Genomic DNA, 16,253 nt, shown 5'->3' on the forward strand with positions numbered 1-16,253 from the left:
CTACGTGTGATGTTACCCCTCCAAGGAAAAATTACTTTGCCAGCATTGAAGTAAAATGTATGGGAAAATGACATGGTCTCAAAAAGTATTTTACATCCTCTGTTCATTTCAACCTGAACAATGGTCTTGGCTGGAAATACACAAACTCTATGGAGGAAGCATTGTGGCTAATTATATAAAAGAAAGAAAGTAGCCTCTGGGATTGAACAGGGCAAAACTCTTCAGTGAGTATTCTACGTTTGCATTTTCCCTCCAGTTCCAAGCTGTATTTGTAGATCTGTCAAAATGTACATTCCTCCTCTATGCACTTTTCAACTGTAGTTGCTACAGCTGTGCAGCTATAGGGTGTTAGCTCTAAAATCATGGAATGATGCTCAGTCCATTGAGGGCAGTATTTTTCTCTTCAAGGACCACTATCACTAAAATATTTTATTTTTAAAACTGTTAATACTTATAAAGATAGGTTTCAGTACATTCATTCTTTTTTTTGTATTTCAGATTATTTATTATACTGTGTATAACAATGACAGGGATTAAAACAAACTATAACTTTGCCAAGATGTTTTGAATGGTTACGCTTCAATTTTTTTACTGCAACTGCGTAAAACGGACCTTGTAGTAAAATGCAAGCTCCCCTTACCATATTCTGTCCCCCTCCTCTTTAAAAATAATAGGCTAGTATATCCAAAAATGTACCTATAAAGAAACATTTTTTATTATTCACTTACCTTGCCCCCAGTCTTCCGCTCACAGCACCTAGGCAGGGGTGTTGTCATGCTCCTTTTATCAAGATCCTGGGGGATACAGAGCAGCCCAAATCTCACATGTTGTTTTTGCAATGGGCTGCAATATCCCTGGAAGGATAGTGAAGTCATGCCCAGCAATGCAGAAGATGGGGGGTAAGGTAAGTATATACCGTATTTTTCCGTCTATAAGACGCCCCTATGTATAAGACGCCCCCAACTTTTCTTACCCAAAATTTCCGAAATTAATATTTTAAATGGTATAATGCATTACACTTACCTCAATCACATCATGCTCCGACATTACAGCTCCGGGCACTGGCTACACGCTCTCCCGAGGACCGGCTGACGTCAGGTACAAAAGATTTATGATCGGATTACAGAGACAAGATAACAGTTTTCCTCCAATCATAAATCTTTTGTAACTGACGTCAGCTGTTGCTGGGGAGAAAGCTGACCTCAGGTACAAAAGATTTATGATTGGAGAAAAACTTATGCTTGTCTCTGCAATCCGTTTCACTCGTGAGGCTACGGTAGTTTGCAGTGGTATCGGCACTTTTGGAACCTCGGTTCTCATCTCGGCCCCCGTGTATAAGATGCCCCTCTATTTTTAGGTAAACATTTTAATGAAAAAGTAGCGTCTTATACACAGAAAAATACGGTAATCTAACTATAATGTAACTCTACTTTTTGAACTTTTGAGGTACATTTTGAACATGCTATCAGCAGGCACATTTTACAGGGGGAAGGGGGCCCAGACATTATAAGCAAACCGTGCATAGTCTGCTTTAAGCACCTCTGGCAGTGTTATAGCTTGTCCCAACGCTTCCATTGTCATTTTGCTGGTCAGGTTGGTCATCATGTAATGTTGAGAAAAATATAAATGACATGAAAAAATAAAAATTGAATTCATAAAATAAATAAATATATAAATATATGAAAAATAAAATACAGCACTTTTAAATTCATGTTGCCATTGCCAGGTAATCAGCACAAGAAAATTTTCACCTTGTTGTGTAAATCTCTGCAGATTGTTAAACCAAAGCATTTTTTGTCTACCCAAACACTTTTTTTTTATATTATATCCCACATTGGGGTTTCCCAGGGCTGTCAGGTAGTCACCAGGCTTGCTTATCAGCTACAAGAAAAACCAGGAGGCAGTGTCCTGTCATTGGAGTTACATATCTCCTTTTCCAGCTGTGAAGCCATATGCAATTGTATGTCCTAAATTAGGAATTGTTTACCCTAAAGTATCCTTAAATTGCCAAACTGAGTAAAAGCTTGAAATTAACAATGAACTGTATTTGTATCTGTAAACTGGTCACATGGCTTTAATATTTGTTTAAAATAAAAAAATATTATCTTTAATTATAATAATTATAATAGAAGTTCCTCTGAACCTTGTTTTTGCTTCTTTCATTTAGATGGATGGTAACCTCCTGGTCAGCATGTTCACAGAGCTGTGGAGGAGGAGCACAGACCCGCCGAGTGACTTGCCAAAAGCTAACAGGAACAGGGCTCTCTATACCAGTGTCAAATGATATCTGCACCTTGTATGCAAAACGTCCTGTTGACAGTCAAAGTTGTAGTAGACAGCTGTGTGTGGAGTGGACCACATCTTCATGGGGGCAGGTGAGGACCTTTTAATGAGACCATTTATTTTTATGAAGGTACAGTTTCAGTGCTAACTATAGCAACTTGAGTGGAAATGGACCATTGAAAGCGACCTAACCCTGAACCACCACATTGGTTTAAAAAAACATTAGGACTTCAGGGTGCCAAATTGATTTTGCCATTAGCTATTATCATAGGAGGAGAGTAGGAGAGTAAAGCACACTCAGGAAATAGACCAGAGCTCCTCAATTTTTGAAGCACAACATTTTCCATCTATTTATTTATATATATTTAGTAGATATCATAGCATTTTATTGTTATTATATTATTTTTTTATGTTATTATTAATTAATGTTTTTATTTTATTTGTATTTTCTTGTGATTATTAACATTATATGCTGCTGCTGTAAATCAGCAGAGGTGGACCTGAGATGCTCCTCTGCTGATTGACAGCAGCAGTGGGTGGGTACAAGAGCGAGCCTGCTATTGGCTATTGCAATTTGAAATAACCAATAGCAGCCTAGCTATTCATTCCCCTGCTATTTAGGTTTTTTTTATTCTGACGGTGGCCGACGGCCGCTGTCAAAATAAAAAAAAAAACAGAGAAGGTACCTCCCTGAAATGAGAAGGGCACCTCCCTGAAATGAGAAGGGCACCTCCCTGAAATAAGGTTTTGCAGGTTGGGATGTCTGAGTTCATATTATACAATTATATTCTGATGGGGGTGGCATGATATAAGGGCTGCTTGATATTTATCAGGGTTATTCACAAAAGGGTGCAGAGTTTGGGGAAGGCAGGAGAAGTGAACAATCTAGGACAAAATAGCTGGACTGGAAAGTGAGCTGAATTGGTGAATTTTTTAAAATCAGCCATTCTGGCCTATATTGTTAACTTTTACAAACTCTTCACCCTTTTTTGAATAATCCTATATGTGTTATGTGCAAATGTTAGTTGTTTGGTCTTGCAAAGATATTACAATTATACAATTACCTCTTTTTTAATGCAGGATAACCAGGGGCATATCTGCCACGAGGCAAACAAGGCGTTTGCCTTGGGCGGCAGATTCCAGGGAGGCGGCAAAAATGCCGCCCCCAAAAAACATTTAGGCAGACGGGTTGCACAGAAACCGGCAGCCTGGCTGCCTAATGTGAACGGGGAAGAAGCAGCGGGCGGCGGAGCAGGAGGAGACGAGGGGCGGAGCGGCAACAGGCAGGGGGCGGAGACAGAGGAGATGTGGACGTAGATGGAAGAGGCGGGTGAAGACGGAGGAGGCGGGGTGAAGACGGAGGAGGCGAGGCCGAAGACTGCAATGGAGGAGACTCCACTGGTGGAAGCGGAAGGCGTCGCCGAGGCTTTAGTCGGGCGGCGAAGCTACGACGATTGGACGCTGAGGCAGCGGAGGAGGCTGGGTTTCCCATGCCAGGTAGGAGGACGACTGTGCTGGGAGGGCCCAGCATAGATTCTGCACAGCCCACCACAAATCCTGCCCAGCCCCTTGAGATCCTGCAGACTGCAGGATCTGTGGGGGGCTTTTCAGGATCTGTGGGGGGCTTTTCAGGATCTGTGGGGGGCTTTGCAAGATCCGTAGGGGGCTTTGCAGCCTGCACAGCCCCCCTGAGATACGGCAGACTGCAGGGTCTCAGGGGGTCTCTGCAGTATCTTTGGGGAGCTTTGCCGGGTCTCAGGGGGGTTTTGCAGGATCTGTGGTGGGCTTTGCAGGATCCATAGGGGGCTCTGCAGCCTGCAAAGCCCATCACAGATCCTGCACAACCCCCGTGAGATCCGGCAGACTGCAGGGTTTTAGGGGGTCTCTGCAGGATCTGTGGGGGGCTTTGCAGGATATGTAGGGGGCTCTGCCCACTATAGACTTCGCAGAGCTCACCACAGATCCTGCAAAGCCCCCCTAAGACCCTGCAGAGCCCACCACAGATCTTGCACAGCCCCCCTGAGACCATGAGACCACAGCTTCCTGCTACGTTAATGTCAAAAGCTGGATACAGCGTGTGCACTGTATCCAGCATCTGACAGGTTATGCAAAATTTATTAAACAGGAAGGGGGGGGAAATTTAGTGGGGGGGGGCGCCCGAGTTTTGCCTTGCCTAGGGCAGCCCCAAACCAGAATACACCACTGAGGATAACTCAGTATATGGGCAGAGCTATTCACAAAAGAGTTGGGAGAGGCAAGAGAAGTGGACAATCAAGGACAACATAGCTGAACTGGAAAGTGAGCTGAATTGGAGAATTTTTCCAGATCAGCTATGTTGTCCTAGATTTGAAATTTCTCCTGCCTTCTCCAAACTCTTCACCCTTTTGTGAATAACCCTGTAAAAGTTTGCTCTGTATCTCTAAGGTGAATACTCTTATAAGCAGTTGCCTGATACTCAACAGGAACTTCTAAAAATGAAAAAATACTCAGTCGTATCTCCTGATATTATAATTTTGGCTTTTAATATAAAATACATAAAACATGCTACTGGTACTAACACATATTTTTCTAATTTTATTTCACTTAAACTCAGTTCACTCCACAAAACAGTCTTGATATTGGATTGGGATATTAGCTGGGGAATTATCACAATCATTGAATGGACAGGAGCAGACCTCTGGGTTACATTCCTAGTTAGTTGCATCATACACATTCACAGTACAGATTGGAGAAACACTGCTGCAAGGGAATGTACAGTCTTTTTAATGCATCCTTTAGATATACAAAAAGAGATGAGCCTAAAATAAATATTCATACCAAAATATTTTAAAGCGTATTTAAAGTGAAAACTTTTTATTTTTGGTAGAGTGGTGAGGGGTTAGAACCCTTGTCAGCTTTTGTTACCATATATTTGTCATGGTGACTACTATCACTGGAACTGAAAGTGAGGGAAAACCCAAAATGTTAAGCTAGAACAGAAGAAGAGGAGAGATCCTACAATGGGGACATTTGTTCCAGTGACAGTTGTCTCAAAGGGAATTTCCTTCTACTTGTGGAGATTTCCTCTCGTCTTTTTGTTGTGTCAACAGGACAGTGAAGGCAAATCTCCCTAATAGCATACAGATGGCAAAAATTAAACATGAGAGGGGTTTTAACCATTCCCTAGTCTATCCAAAAATCCTTTAGCTTCAGATATACTATGAGGGGAATGTATCAACACTGGAGCAGACAAGACCTGGAGCAGTTGCCCATAGTAACCAATCTGCTTCTATCTTTCATTTTGAAAGCTTAACTGAACTAAAGAGATAAGCTGATTGGTTACTATGCACAGCTACTCCAGATTTTGTCTGCACCAATTTTGATAAATTCCTTCCTATATTTTTTGTAAAAAGCTGGTATCGGTTTATTATTTGTGATTACATATTTACACTGGTGCAGCCATATTTGTTTATTTCAAACTCAGGCTCTGCTTCTTGTGTCGTAGTGCTACACAATAGTTGTGCTTTGACTCAGTCAAACAATGCATTCCTGTGTGTGCTGATATCTTACCAGTTGTTAAGATAGAGATGCAGTAATGGCACTGAGCCATGGAGCCTTTGCATGGAGCCACCCTCTTATATGACTAATATATAAATCTCTGTATTTTTTTTTTAAATAAGAAAATCAAGAAAGAGATGACTTTAAAAGTAACATTGCTGTGATAACTTAAAATATGCATTTACTGTAAATATAGAACTTTAAAGAGACCGGGCTCAGCTGACCTGGCCCCCCTGTGCCCCGGGCCGCCTGGGTCACTATGGCGGTAGTTCCGCCACTGTTTAGTGTTTTTGGAAATAGTACCAAAGTCTTCTGCAATGAAACCTCTGTATAACAGCTACATACGAAAGGGCCTATTGTTTTATCCAAGACTGCAGGTGCAGTTTAATGTCTTTAAATATACACTGTTATCTAATGAGGCTTTGTATATCTTTGTTCAGTGTCATGGGCCATGCGTAGGACTACGCACAGCTGTACAGCATAGACAAGTGTACTGTCAAACCCGGGAAGGAACAACTGTATCTCCAGAACAATGTCAGACTCTGCCAAGGTAATAAAATACCACTTATACATCATATTTTTATATGTGATCAAATGCTTATGCAGGTCTGTGAAGCAGCTACAGAAAGTGTTTTGTTTAGCTTTTTGCCAACAGAGCAGGTGTCCTCTCCCTTGTAAATAAAAGATTTCATATACGGTAGTTTTTCCATGAATGACCTTAATTGTTTTAAAATGATATTAAAGCTTTAGGGAGGCTGTCTTCCCAGTGCCCCCTGCAGAGGTGCCACCAGCAGCTAAGCTACAGCTGTGGAGGCACCAGTGCTTGTTCGTTGCCGGCCGTGACCGCAAGTGGCTGTATGCGTGCATAAACACACACAGCCCTGCGGCAGGCCAGGCCCCCCTCCTCTCCACCCAACAGTTTGACTGACGGCAGAAGTAGCCTATGGAAAGTGAGGATGTTTATGTTTTTTAAAAAATAATGAAATAAAGAAAAAAAAATGTAAAAAAATAAAATCCATATTTAGTTATTTAGTGTGTCTACTCTTTGGCTTTACAACAGCATTATTTCTCAAAGATATACTTCACTTGCACAAATTTAGGGATTTCCGGGCATATGGCCTAGTGCATGATGAAGCAATTATACAAAACAGGTGCTAATGAGCAAGAAGATAACATGTAGGTTACAATACAACCATTAAATCAAACAGAATCAGATGTGTAGGAGGAATACAACTGGGTGAGGTAAAGCCATTTTTAAGTTGCTGAAAAAAACTTACACAATGGCAAGAATGAGCACAGCAATATGATACAGGGTGGTCTTACTGCATTAACGTGATCTCTAACACTCAGAACTTTAAAGGAAGACATGTGCTTCCAGATGTGCTTTCAAAGCTGTTTTTTCAAAAAACAAAACATAAAAAACAGGCAGCAATCAGGATCAAAAACACAGTGGTCAGCCAAAGAAACTTGGTTCAGCAGACAAAAGACACACCATGCTGACGTCCCTTCACAATCAGAAGCTGTCCAGTGGCACTACCGGCTCACATCTGGCAGAACCAGGGACACTGGTATACCCACTTACAGCCCAGAGAAGTCTGGTCAAAAGTGGTCTTTATACAAGTCTTGCAGCTAAAAAACATACCTGGAGTGTGGAAACAAGGCTAAGAGACTTGCCTATTCCTGTGTGTACCGGTATACAGTATATGTTGGGGCCTGTGGCACACTGCACTCTACTATTTAGGAAATTTAAATACATTGCTAACATGATCAAGTTGGGTCACCATAATTAATATTAGAAATATGCTTGAATAGAAATTTATATTTTTGGTCTTTAAAAAGACACTGCAAACTATTTAGTAAGGTGGAAATATTTACACATTGTGTGTACTGTGGTATCCATAAAATGCACCCTAAACATACACTATTATACTATGTGCTATACATATGTGTATGGTTTTCATGCTTTTTAGTGTATCTGTTTTAAATTGACCTTCAAATTAACTCAGAATAGGATAACCATGCTCAATTTCATCTCAGGAAGATGCAAAGATACTATGAGATTCCTAGCAATCAGACTTTAAGCTCTTAAGGCCACATGGCCAATAAGGGTAATTTGGACCTCCAGTGCTCTGTTGCTTTTTTTTCCATAATCCTGTAAACATAGCATACTACTATATTCCTTTTGCTTTCGCTCCCTTCCTCTCTCTCTATGCATTTTTGTGTTCCATATTCTAGAGTTTATCAAAAGAAATGCATCCTACACTTCTGATGTTGTAAAATAAATCACAGGCAAACATTCACAGGAACCTATAAAGTATAGAATATGGGAGCTAACCATTACTAACCTGTTTTTTTAAGACAGGCATCCTTATCCTTCCTTCACAACTTGGCAGAACACTGACCTAGAACAATACATAATAAATGCACATGTGTATTTTATAGGGTTGCCACCTGTCCTGGACAGTCTGGGTTTTAAGTCCTGTGTGTGCTGTTTCCGGGTTTCAGGCCAGTCGAAATCCAGACACAGCTCATAAAGGATTTAAAATCCGGACGGTCCAGGTGAATCCGGGACAGGCGGCAACCCTAGTATTTTATGCCATAAAAGGAGAACTATGAGGTGAGTGCTTTTCACTCACCTCATAGTTCTAGCCGACCTGTGACAATGAGACTGTCACAGGTCGGCTCAGTAGATCGGGAGGTGAGCGAACACATAACGGCGTTCGCTCACCTCTCGATCCTGTCACGGCTGGATTCCCCCCTCCCCGCTCCGATCCGCCAGTAAACTGTCTACTATTTGCAATATCAGCCCACTTCTCCAGCCTCTCTATGTAACATACATCATGGGGGTCCACAGAAGATGCCTCCTGTTTATCTGTAATTCTTTCTATAGCCTTCAGCCCTCATGGCATTATAGCACTGCTGGTGTTGTCGATGGCATTATGTGATGGAAATTTAGGTTCCTGGGTTCCATTTTGTATTTTCATCTCTATTTTGTGTTATACACAGAGGGATCCCCTCCCTCCCATTTTTTTGCAAGTTATGTGAGTTGTTCTTATCAGAATTTGCAACTTGCAGGGTGGACACTGAGCACCACAGATGTAGATCAGATTACTTCTGAGGAGAGTTTGACCCTCAGCTATATGTAGCCAGCTTGTTTGGAAACATATAATAAAATATAGAAAATGAACTGCGCCAATAAGCAAGCTAACAGCTACAAGGCACTGGAATGTACACCCACTGTGAGTGTGCATACGTGAAAAATGAATAACTAAATGTGCCGAGCTACAACAATGATCAGATATAAAGAGTAAAAAATAAAAAATAAAAAAATTGTGACTCAAACAAATGTCAGTGAAAAAAATCAATCAGGTGTAAAGTCTTTAAATCTTCATAAATCTGCGAAAGATGTCCAAATATAGCAATAGTGATGAATATTACTTGTTCCTTCACCAAATGCACCAAGTGCACCATTGGAAACATCTATATCTGTGTGCTCTCAGTTTCTGTTACTCAAATAATCGTACCCTACTGGTATTTTGTCTGTCTCATGTCTCCATAACAAGTATTATATAAGCATATTTTTCAACTATGTTTAGAGCGATGGTAATAACTAGCAGATATTGTTGTTATTTTTATACATCATTTTTTTTCTCATGATAAAAATTGTTCAATAGATGAAAAATAAATATTGTTTAGGGATGTCCTTATGAAATGAGCAAGGAGCACGTAACCCGTGAAAACCATATTTTCTGACAAATTGGTATTTTATCACCACTTCAGTTTCTTTTACAGTTAACATACCTAAAACATATTTATTATTATAATGGTTGTGGTAAATGCTACTGAATGTGTGTTAATGCAATTAATGCCTGGCGAAGAAAACAGCTCAAAAATAGATTTTTCAATTTGTGAACTGAAAACACTATTCTTAAGTAATTGTGTAAGCCAGCTCAATTCACCCTGCTCCCTTTCCCAGACGTGTCATAACAGCCTTCCTTCTAATCAAAGTGCTCTGGAAGGGAAAGCATGGTGAGCTGAGCTTCTCACAGTATGACTTAAATTACTTTAGTTGTTCTTCCGTGAAACTTGAGGATGAATTTCTCCATGGTGGTTTCAGCTACAGAAGTCATTGAGGGTTTTTTAAAAGCTCATTTTCTGTTTATTAAGAGCATGTAAATACTTGAATATCCATTGAATGTTTTTTAAAGTCTGAATTTGTTATCACAGTGCTGTATGTTTCTGTTAACCAGGCCGGGCAACACACAGAACTGCCGGACAGACCTCTGCAGCGTACACTGGAGAGTTTCACCTTGGACCCTCTGCACAGCCACTTGTGGCAATTATGGTTTTCAGTCTAGACGTGTTGAGTGTGTTCATCACAGAACTGGCAGAGCAGTACAAGATCACATGTGTACCTGGAGACCCCGACCTTCAAATTGGCAGCGCTGTAACATGGCACCATGTGAGAACGGTATGGGCTGTAAGGGCTGGATTTACTAAGGTACGATGTAGGTGGGTTTAAATATTACCATTCCCCAAATCGCTGGTCAAACATCACTATAACTGTTTGTACAGTATGTTGCAAAACCTTTAGGAAGGGAAGTTATGCTTAAAACTGTACAATTGATTACTGTTCTGGTGAAACTAAGACTTTCTATGCATTTGCCTGCGATTTGGGAGAGTGTGTAAAATGCAGTTGCATTTTCACATCCCACCAAAATCGCACCTTTACAAGTGTAATGTTGCTGTATATAAAATATTTATTTACAATGGACAGCAGTTATGCTTTATCTGTACCAAGATTTTTTGCTAAAACATGTACTTACAGAAATGCCAAAGTGTATTAGCAGTTTACACATACACTATATGGGCAAAAGTATGTGGATACCCCTCCAAATTATTGTGTAAAGGTGTTTCCAGTGAAAAATACTGTTAATGTTGCAGCATACAAAGACATTTGAGACAATTGTGCACTTCTATACCTGTGACAGGTGAAGACCCTTTTCTGTTCCTTCATGACTGTGCCAAGACATGGTTTGATGAGTTTGGTGTGGCGGAACTCAAGTGTTCTCCACGTAGCCCTGACCTCAACCTAACTGAATACCTTTGGGATTAATTGAACTGATGATTGCGAGCCAGGTATTTTCGTTCATCTTCAGTACCTGACCTCACAAATGCTCTTTTGACTGGATGGCAGCACATCCCCACAGACGCACTTAAAAATCTTGTAGAAAGCCTTCCAAAAAGAGTGAAAGCTGTTAAAGCCGTAAGGGGGAGCGCCAAATTTATGTCCATGGGATGTCAAATAAATAGGTCTGGTATCCACAAGCTTTTGGTCATATAATGTGTCCTCTCTTGTGAGCTGAACTCCAAAAAAACAGATAACCATACTGCTGAAACACACACTTTTGTAATGGTCAAGATTTGTAATTCTGCTTAGCCATCCCTTTTAGGCAAGTAGTGACCTAATTATTCCCCAATTCACTTGAGTCAAATCTGTCACAAAAACACAAATTCCATTCAGATGTAATGTACAGGCACCTACACATGTGTCTACACATCTACACACCTACAGCAGCCTACAAACCCGGGCATCACACTCTAATTCCTGGCCATTTTTACAAGCTAGCAAAGCTCTGCACTTCCTGGTGTTGTAGAAGCTTGCCCTCCCCTTCCTGCCTCCTGCACATTGGCCAGTGAGGCAGCCCATTATAGTGATGGGTCAAAATTAAAATGAACAGTTAACCCTTGCAGTGGCGGTTAGCCCCACTGCATTTGTGTCACATTCCTTTTGACCCATCACTATGATGTGTTGCCTGACAGGAGGCAGGAAGTGGGTAGCCCCACTGCAAGGGTTAATTTTTTTCTCTGCATTTAACTAACTTGAGTTATTTCTGTCAATAATTCATGAAAGGAAAATGAATCCAAGCATAAAACACCATAATGTCCATGTGTCATACTTATTGTATATTAGCGAGAGCATTAACATATATCAAAAGGTTAATGTTATATCAGATTCCCCTGTCTTCGGCTCTATAATTATGGAGGCTGCCATTGCTGTATTTTCCTTTTGAGGATGCATGTTTCCTGGCTGTCTTTCTAAAGCTTTGACTTCAGTGCTTTCTGAGTTGCCGACCCAAAACAAGTACAAAGATAAGGAATTCTGGCACCCAGTTACAGAATGCTTGTTCTGAGTCTGTGACTCAAAAGTACTTAAAGTGGAACCAATGTCCACTGTGGAGATTGGGCTCTTGCCATTATGTGCAAGTATGCACATATGGTACATTTACCTTTTATCCAGGGTGTCAGTTGCCGCTCCATCCCCTGCAGCTGACAACTCCCTCTCTGTTTCCTCTGGGTCCCCTGTCATCTTATTTGACCATTCGGTGGCCACTGATGATGTAACAATGTGCACAGGAGTTAAATTGTCCCTGGCTCCAGTCTCAGCATCTTACAGATGTCGGAACTGAGTCAGAAGTGTATACCGCAGTGTGCATGCACTGCAGAGAGTGTGCACAGAAAATTAGAAATTGCTATGGGGAAAAGGAAAGAACCTCTACCTACAGGCTTTTTTTATTTTGAAAATGTAGTTCTGCTTTAAGGGTGCATTCACACCAATGTGGATCGTTAATGCAGAATTAATTGACATTTGGGTTATACTGCCACGTACAGGAGGAATTTGACAGTGGCAAGCAAAAAAAGTTCCCAGCCTTTTTAACCTTTCCTTCTGTTAGCAGTAGGTTCATACATGCCCAAGGTCCTTGCCATGCAACATGTTGGATCACAAACATAGGAGGAAGAGTCCCATTGATTTTATTTTCTCCAGCTCTCAGTCCACTAACAATTTGGGAGCAGCCTGCAAAGTTCTCTCTCAAGGACCTAGCACCTATAGCCTGGGACCTCGATCAACTGTTTACACCTCCCAAATGTTCTGAGGTTCAATACACATTTGAGGAGGCCTTTATTAAGAAGCGGACTAATCCAGCATGGTCCTGTTTTAATAAAGCTCTGACCATTCCTGTAGAAAATGCACCATTATTTAGGGATCCAATAGACAAATGTCTGAAGCCACTGTCTAAAACCTTGTTTTCGCTGGCAGACACCGCACTGCAATATGCCATTGCTGTGATGTTAGCCTGTCAAACCATAGGGCAATCTTATTCCATGCTAACCTTTTTTTGTGGAGCATTTACAGTTCATGCCAAAAGCCCTGCACTACTGTGTAAATGGACAAGTGAATGTCTCCCATCTTATTTTCAGTATGTGTTTCCTATCAGTGAACATCAGAGAACTCTAGTTAAAATGTTGTTCTCCAGAGTAGGCATGTAAAACCTTTGCTGCACATGTCTTTCAACGTTGAACATCTCTTTGGAGCTGCTTTGGACACCCTCTTCACGGATTTTACAGGAGGTAAGAGTAATCATCTAGCCTAGCAAAATAAGCCTAGGCTTTAAGCTAAGAAGAAACACCTCTCTTTTGAAGCAAAGATTTTCTTTTGTTACTTCAGCTTCTAAGGCAAAACTTAAACCAGGGGCCCATTTTCACCATAAAACCTGGGCCCCAGAATCACCTAAACCAGCAGACAACTCCTCTTCAACAAGAAGGTGTGCCCCACTTTCCAAAGCAAAGGGAAGTCTGTTAGCATTTGTGGGCCTTGGCAAAGACAGCATCTTAGATGCTTGAGTATGGGAGGTGATTTCGACAGGCTACAAGCTGGAATTGTGCTTCTATTCCCATCCTCGCTTTATGTATTTTACCCTCTGGGGTCACTGCTCAGATTAGCAGACCTTCATCTTCTGGAACAAGAAGTTATCATGCTACTCACTGTTTTGGAACCATTTTATGAATTGTATTTCAACTTTTTCACAGTTTCAAAACCAAAAGGAGGCATTCACCCCATCTTGGAATTCAAGGCCCTCAAAAACTCCATATGGAATCCCCCAGGTCTGTCATAACCTACCTTCGCCAAGGAGATTTTCTTCTCCTGTTGAGGGAACAATTGGTAGAGCATATGACCTATAATGTGGATGGTTCAAATCTTGAAAAGGTTTGGGTTGATCTTGAACCTTCAGAAGTATGCGTAGAAGCTGATTTATGAGTATCTGGGTCTGATCCTGGATGCAGCTCAGGCCAGAGCTTTCTTCCAAAAGACAAACTTTGACTCTCTGTTCCCAGAATGTTCCCAGACTCAGACTCTTGTTCTTCGTTTTTGCATGAGAGTCATAGGGCTGATGGTCCCATTTGCCTAGTTTCACTCCAGAATCTAGAAAGGATTCTGTGCTGGGTAGGACTTCACATTCCAGCTTTGTCTGCCATTTACATCCTAGGGGTGGACAATTGGCAGACAGACTTCCTCAGCCGCCAACACCTAGACAAAGGGGAGGGGTCCCTAGACCTGGAAGTGTTCCAGAATCTTTGCCACAGGAGGGGGACACCGGATTTGAATCTCTTGGCCTCCAGATTCAACAACAAACCAGACAGGTTTATCTCCAGGTGCAGAGATCCTCTGGTAGAAGCTATGAATGCTCTGGTTACTCCGTGGAATCGGTACATACTGATCTATGCCTTTCCTCCTCTTAAATTCCTTCCTTGTATGCTCCACAGGATTTAAATGGAGGGTATTCTAGTGGTATTCATAGCTCTTGACTGGCCCAAGCAGCAGTGTACCCCAACCTGATCAGACTACTGTGGGCTTTTCCAGATTGACCTGATCTTCTGTCCCAAGGACCAGTTTACCATCTTGGTTGCATGCTTTTACAGAATGGATGCTGAAGACCAGGTCTTGCATGACTGGGGCAGCCTCTTACTCAGACATAAAAAGCATACTTCGCCTGGTGCAAGGAAATAAATGTTCATCCCAGAATATACTTTGTGCGATAAATCCTGACATTTTTACAATCTGGTTTAAATCAACAATTGGTACTATTAAGGTCAGATCTCAGCATTTGCAATATTGATCCAAAGACCATTAGCCTACCATTCTTTGATTAAGACCCTTTATATGAGTGTTTCTCAAGTGGCTTCCCCAGTGTGCTCACCTCTTTCTCCATGGGATTTGAATTTGGTTCTCTCTGCACTTCAAAGACCTCCCTCTAAATATTGCCCTTTCCATGTTGATTTACAGGGTTGTTTTCCTTGTTGCCATCACCTCTGCAAGGCATTTGTCTAAAATGGTGGCCTTGTCCTGTAATGAACCCTTTATGGTCTTACACAGGGACAAGTTGGTGTTAAGTTTTGCCAGGTGGATGTTCAAAGCTTTTCCAAATCCTCTTTGGATATAAGGTGACACAGGCTGCACTTTGAGCTGCAGGCAGTCCCCATTTTGTTTTTAGTTGGGCTTGTTAGTCTTTAATTTACTGCATTGCCCAATATTCAGCAGGATTGCTTTTGGAAATCCCAAATATCCATGAATTCTATGTCCATCAAAAAGCAAAAAAGGAAACCGCATTTGTAAACTCATCATACTTAATAAACTTCTTTGAGTTTATTGAGGGACCCCTCCCACCCCTCTGTGTTATTGAGGGAGAGTCCCACCCCTCTGTGTTTTATGGTCTTGCTCTCAGCACATTTTTGTAACAAAACAGAGGCATGCTGGAAATGGGAGGGGTTAAACCAGGCTGCTCGCTGTTTTTTGTTTGCCAGTGTTCAAATCCTCCTTTAGGCAGCAGCATACCTGAATTAATCCTTAGTCCCTCAAGGAATTAGAAGAAAAGGGTTTTACAGCGAGTACAAAAATCCTGTTTTTCATCATCCGGCCAACAGTATCACTTTAAGCAAACCTCATATGAGTAGTTTTTAAATACATAAATCTATTTTCCTGATGAAGTTTCAAATTTATGAACTACTGCCAAAGATTCAGAATCATCAAAAATACATACTGCCACCAGATGTAACAATATCACATATTTTTCTGAAATAATTTTGAGACTGAAATGTTTTTCCGAACACACACATCTGACCTCATGTGACATGTTCTGTTTTTTCTTTTCACGCTTACAGTTGACTGCAGAGATACGACACGGTACTGTGAAAAAGTGAAACAGCTAAAACTTTGTCAGCTTGCACAGTTCAAATATCGCTGCTGCGGGACTTGTAGAAAAGCCTGACGACTCATTCAGAAGACCTGATGACCCATTTGGAATCCTAACTTTGCTTTAGTTAAGCAAGGAGATGCAGAAAACAAAAGAGCTGTTTCACAGGCTTGTGATGATCCTGTGAACATATTTATTTTTGTTCTGTCTGGCCCTTAAGAAAGGACTTGACAAAGATGTCCTCCATTTCTGCTGGGAGACAAAATACCGTGAATAGCTGACTGGCATGTTTCAGATGCTCCGCACTTGGGAATGGAGTTTATTTGTAAGCCAAGGACATGGAGCACAAATCCTTGTGGTTGTACCATGGACAGTGAGGATTGTGCAGCCTAGAAAAGGGTA

General features: G+C 41.3%; 1 protein-coding gene across 1 annotated transcript in view; it reads left to right on the top strand.

Moving 5' to 3' along the window:
- The window catches only part of ADAMTSL1 (ADAMTS like 1), a gene marked incomplete at its 5' end in the record, with an annotated part of 230,910 nt that extends 214,910 nt beyond the window's left edge, over positions 1 to 16,000 (top strand). Inside the window, 4 exons of the mRNA XM_018556868.1 lie at positions 2,168 to 2,375; positions 6,261 to 6,370; positions 10,071 to 10,291; positions 15,820 to 16,000. Coding sequence (XP_018412370.1) covers positions 2,168 to 2,375; positions 6,261 to 6,370; positions 10,071 to 10,291; positions 15,820 to 15,926 — 646 coding nt within the window. The remainder of the gene's footprint in view (positions 1 to 2,167; positions 2,376 to 6,260; positions 6,371 to 10,070; positions 10,292 to 15,819) is intronic.
- Positions 16,001 to 16,253: the final 253 nt, after the last annotated feature.

The sequence above is a fragment of the Nanorana parkeri genome, unplaced genomic scaffold (assembly GCF_000935625.1).
Source record: "Nanorana parkeri isolate BGI_ZX_2015 unplaced genomic scaffold, ASM93562v1 scaffold256, whole genome shotgun sequence".
In the NCBI taxonomy this organism is placed as follows: domain Eukaryota; kingdom Metazoa; phylum Chordata; class Amphibia; order Anura; family Dicroglossidae; genus Nanorana; species Nanorana parkeri.